Source organism: Perkinsus marinus (genome assembly GCF_000006405.1).
Source record: "Perkinsus marinus ATCC 50983 genomic scaffold scf_1104296958444, whole genome shotgun sequence".
NCBI lineage: Eukaryota > Perkinsozoa > Perkinsida > Perkinsidae > Perkinsus > Perkinsus marinus.
Window position 1 is genome coordinate 33,037 of NW_003206792.1, and position 4,680 is coordinate 37,716.

General features: G+C 51.2%; 3 protein-coding genes across 3 annotated transcripts in view; 2 read left to right on the plus strand and 1 right to left on the minus strand.

The window, feature by feature from the left end:
- Pmar_PMAR008298 (interferon-induced guanylate-binding protein, putative) overlaps window positions 1-2,659 on the minus strand; it is a gene marked incomplete at both ends in the record, with an annotated part of 2,798 nt that extends 139 nt beyond the window's left edge. The window contains 13 exons of the mRNA XM_002774304.1: window positions 43-79; window positions 124-222; window positions 271-384; window positions 433-486; window positions 533-678; window positions 1,028-1,114; window positions 1,342-1,426; window positions 1,475-1,596; window positions 1,649-1,696; window positions 1,740-1,850; window positions 1,898-1,985; window positions 2,452-2,514; window positions 2,564-2,659. Coding sequence (XP_002774350.1) covers window positions 43-79; window positions 124-222; window positions 271-384; window positions 433-486; window positions 533-678; window positions 1,028-1,114; window positions 1,342-1,426; window positions 1,475-1,596; window positions 1,649-1,696; window positions 1,740-1,850; window positions 1,898-1,985; window positions 2,452-2,514; window positions 2,564-2,659 — 1,150 coding nt within the window. The remainder of the gene's footprint in view (window positions 1-42; window positions 80-123; window positions 223-270; window positions 385-432; window positions 487-532; window positions 679-1,027; window positions 1,115-1,341; window positions 1,427-1,474; window positions 1,597-1,648; window positions 1,697-1,739; window positions 1,851-1,897; window positions 1,986-2,451; window positions 2,515-2,563) is intronic.
- Window positions 2,660-3,947: 1,288 nt separating this feature from the next.
- On the plus strand, window positions 3,948-4,097 carry Pmar_PMAR008299 (hypothetical protein; the record flags this gene model as incomplete). Its single annotated transcript, XM_002774305.1, has 1 exon — window positions 3,948-4,097. A coding segment is annotated over one exon (150 nt), but the record flags the coding sequence as incomplete, so codon positions are not given.
- A 241-nt stretch (window positions 4,098-4,338) lies between these two features.
- Pmar_PMAR008300 (hypothetical protein) overlaps window positions 4,339-4,680 on the plus strand; it is a gene marked incomplete at its 5' end in the record, with an annotated part of 2,227 nt that continues 1,885 nt past the window's right edge. Inside the window, one exon of the mRNA XM_002774306.1 lies at window positions 4,339-4,680. This exon is cut by the window's right edge and continues 4 nt beyond it. Within this exon, the coding sequence (XP_002774352.1) occupies window positions 4,339-4,680 (342 nt within the window).

Below are 4,680 nucleotides of genomic sequence, written 5' to 3' on the forward strand. Positions count from 1 at the left end.
CGGTGTGCTATTGGCTGCCATAGAGTCTCAACAGTCTTGTACAGTCTTCTCGAGCCATCACCTCATTGCTGTTGATGATCTACCCAGGGCATAATACCGGCAGAGCTGGTCACAGTTGATTACTTCTTTATCTACATCATCCATGAGGTCCTTCAACTGCTCTTTATATTGAGCTACGACCTTCTTCTCCCCCAAAGACTCCTTTTTGAATCTGCTGTACACCTGTCAACATACATGTTGCCGTGTATACAATGCCAAGCCCATCACTACTTCTAGGCGTATTGCCTTGATGCTGGCAGTGAGTTCGGCCTCTAAGATCGGCAGGTTCGGCTTCACACGGTCTCTCACCAACGTTCGGTATTCATTCGAGCACTCCCCCAGCACCTACTACTACTACTCGTGCCCACAGGCGGCCATCAGGACCCCGCGTACCCTCTCCCCCTCTTGAGCCTGCAACGCCTGCCACACCGAGCCCACCTTGGGTATCTACAAGGGCCACTTACGGCTACTGGGGGAGGTAGGGACACACCACCTCGTTGCTGTTGATTGAGTGAACGTACTGATCTAGTAGCCTCGCAAACATGATGCCAGTGACGGGCACGTTGTTGATAGTTTTGGGCGCGCAATCTCGGAAAACTTTTGTCTTCAGAAGTTCAACCTGGGAAGGAGCCGAGGAGGCTGAGGGGAAGCCAGGTGGCTGACTTGATCTCGGAACTCCTCCCTGAGCTGTGAATACGGTACGGTGTCTAAGGCCTGGAGCTTCTCCTCGTCGATCACTGGTGTGACCAGTGCTATGCAGTCGCGATGGGTGAATAGGCTGAGAGTCATACCACAATCCCTCTACATCAGTCTTAAACCATGCCAAGCGAACTACAATACTATGAATGAGTGAGATCATGTGAGATGTACCCAGAGGAAGGATGAGGCCGAGAAAAAGTGAGATATATCCCGGAATATAGTATCGACCCGACGACCTTTTGATTGATAGACCAGAACTATAACGGCTAGACCAATGCTTCCAACATACTTGCAAAGTTTCTCTCGGCAGTCGCGACTTTCTTGGCTGCGGTACGCCGCCACACTACTCTTGTCCGATAGAGCAATTTCGAGGTATCTGAGCCATAGCGCTCCACAATAGACATGAAGGAGGTCCGGTACTCCTGCGCGCTGATCGGGCGATGGTTCTGGTCTTCAAGGGCCAAGACGAAATCACGTAACTAGGTGAAGTCGTAATATTACACTACAGAAATGCTCCTTACCACCCACAGGAAGTGCGGGGCTGTTGTGAGCACTGAGGAGAAGGAAGGACGGCCTCACACGACTGCCTTTCAAGAGGATTACCTTCGTCTTGCTGTGCATTTTGTATATGCTGTGCTAGAGAGGTGACCACCGACAGGGTCTGGATGGCACTCTCATCGATCACGCCCTGAGTTGGCATCATAGGGGGAGGTGGTGTGGGAGATGCCAAGGTTACTTTACTATTGTATATAAAGTAACCACTCAAGAGGGTACCAAGGGCGAAGAGTATTGAGTCGTGGTCTCTATCGTGTTCAACGTTGCCGGACCCCTCACAGTCAAGCAGTACATATACAGGGCCTAAAGGGAAGGGTGTGCTCCCCCACCAGGATGTCCTATGCTACTGAACTACCCTTATCATTGCTAATACTACTCGCCCACATCCATATCCCACTAGTGCCTGAGGAGTTCCCATGAGCCCCCTCCACACTGTCCATCGTTACAGGCGTTGACAGTAGCGCCCACAGTGAAGGCAGGACTGTCGGCACCTCCGGGCTCCTCAGAGTCATTGTGGTGATGGCTCAGTAGGTTGAGCAAGTAGGATTTACCCGTACCTACTAGAAGTCGTCGGTAGGTCTAGGAATAGCAGTAGTAGTATTACGGTAGAGGCCACATACCACTACTACGGCTACAGGCCTGTTGCCAATACTATTGATGAAGTAGTCCTTAGCCTTTGAGCACACAGTAACCTGAGGCACCCTTTACCCTACACCCACTACTACTATTGCAGTACCCTTTCCCTGCCATCTTCCTGTTCAACACTGAGCAACTGCATCGGCTCGCCCTCCTTATGCCAGGCTGGTCGGGAAGGGCCAGACACTGGGGATGCGTCTACTACTACTGTTACGTCTGATGAATGCGAGGAGAGTGAGTCTATGTCCATCGCAACTGCCAGTCTAATGCTACACTACCAACACTAGACAACAACGAGTGGAAACGTCACTGCAACAGTCAAGGTTCATCAGCGCAAGGTCTTCTATGTCGGTCACGGTGATCCTTGGGATGCTGTCGGATGCCCAGTCACTGTCCGGCTGTAGGAACAACATACAATGACAGTGCCCTTTCGTCCTGGAGGAGAACATGGATATTTTACGGTAGGGACGATAGCACAAACCTCATAGGCACACAAGGGCAATTCCAATATGCTCGCTTCACTTCAGCTTCCTTGTCATCGTAGTCCCGGCACGGGCAGAGAGGTGCCCCTAGCTCCACTTTATGCTGACAACAAGAGTCATCAACATCGATGGTGACACCAGTGTGACACCACCTTTGCTAGACCTTCGATTACTCGGGCGGTGACCCTTCGGTCTCGGCAGAATTTAGTCCCTGTTCGTCGAGCATATTTCTCGGCGAACCTAGCCATAACCCTTCGAGCCTCAGCCTCCTTCTCAGGAGGTGCTCCTGAGCCTCTTGCTACGGCTCTCCTTCTTATCAGGGCACGAAGGATAAGTGCAGTAGAGCCCAGCACACTACAGCCCTTCACTGTAGTGGTGACGAAGCTGACGACTGTTCTGTTCAGCCAGGGGGATGGGCTTGGACTGATACTAGAAGGCGTCTCTACTAGAGGGTATAGGAATCTTGGGACTATGGTGAATGATAGGAAGATGCAGATTGCGATGAACAGGAGACCAACGAGGGCCGGGCGTGTTGAATGATTCATGTGGGCATAGGATCACTCCTAAACTGTTGAGAACCATGGTGAGGCCTATCATGATGCAGTAGCGCGACTGTCGTGATGGTCTACAGTCCATCACCACAGACGACGACGACGAACCCCACGGCATTCGCAACTTGTCATTCTCTCAAAATCTTGCACTTCTTACACGTTGGAAGTTGGCGTGTGTAATTAGATGGGGTCTCTCCTGAGTTCTTAGAGCGCTCCCAAGATCGAGTTTTACATGTGATATCTCATCCTGAGTGGGCTCTTGAAGGTCTATTGAACACACCGAGAGTAACAACTATAATCTAGCTCGTCGGGAATAAATTGGAAAACGCAGTGAAATCGAAACCTTGGGCCTTTTCATAGGAGCAAACTGCGCCTCAAACTTAAGTAACGCCTTAAGTATACCTTAAGTAATAAGGACATCCTATTTCACTACTTAAGTAAGCACGTTAAGGCGCCTTGCGTTTAGGAATGCTCAAGGCGCCTTAAATTAAGCATCCTTGTGAAACAGACCCCTTGACGACGATTGCTGCTCTTTTATCAATAGTATGGATATAGATTCAGGGTACAGACCTGCACGGGGTCATATCGCCTGTTGAAGGATCGCTGATGGGCCTGTTGGGAATTCAAGGCCTGCCTTCACGACTGTGCGCCTCTCTACCCCCTTCTCCCCATCGTTGTTCCGGAGGGGACCATATGCGTGGTGGTGGCTGTGCGAGTGGGATGTACGAGTACGCTGACAGAGTGGTATGGAGCAGTGGCGCCAGGGGCGTGAACGCCACCGGCATTCTCCTATCGAGATCCATCTCCCATCCGCTGCAGTGTCGTAAAGCGCAGTGACCATTTCCGTGTTTGGAAAGACGAGCCCTTGCACCCAGATGCTTCGGCTGAACCTTCGGTGGAAAGGTATAAGTGGGGATATTCAAGTCCACTCCACGGTGGGATTATTGGCTTCGCTGGGCGTTCTGTCTCCTGGTGACGCCCAGCTATGTCCGAGGCCACGTGTGACGCCGAGCATTTCGAGTCGTCTTTGGTCCGCAGTCGATACAAGCTTGGTGCCCCTCTCGGTTCCCCTTCGCAAACTGATTCCACATCTGGCAAGGGCAGAATCTATTCTCTTGAGAGGGTTGATGCCCCCGTCTTTCCTCGCAGGGGTGATAGTCTGAGGCATCAGGCCCTAGCCAGCGGCGAGCGGTTTTTATACTGTCTACTACAGTGTAACAATGGTGTCAAGAATAGTGGTATCGCCTGTACGGGGTTTTTGTTGTAGATGGCCGGAAGGGATAGTCTTCACTGATGAAGTTGCCGTGACATGCCATAGGGTGTAGGAATAGGTGGGCTCATGCTTTCCTAATACTTAGATTGTTAGTCCTAGTACAATGTCACACGTCCCCGATCCGTCTACGGAGGAGTCTAACTCGACGCCTCTGGCTATCGACTCGAGTAGCATTTCAAGCGGCAAAAGCGTAGAATTAGTGGATGAGCCTTCGGAGTTGCCTGTGAGAACTGGCAAGGAGAAGCAAGTCGAAATACCGATTGACCCGCCCGGTGTTAAGTTCTCGTTTCGGACATTTTGCAAGTATGCTGGTCCTGGTTGGCTTATGTCATTGGCCTATCTCGATCCTGGTAATCTAGAAGCCGATCTACAGGCTGGAGCCTTCACAGGCTTCCAGCTGCTATGGGTATTGCTACTTGCTCATATAGTTGGACTCATCCTCCAA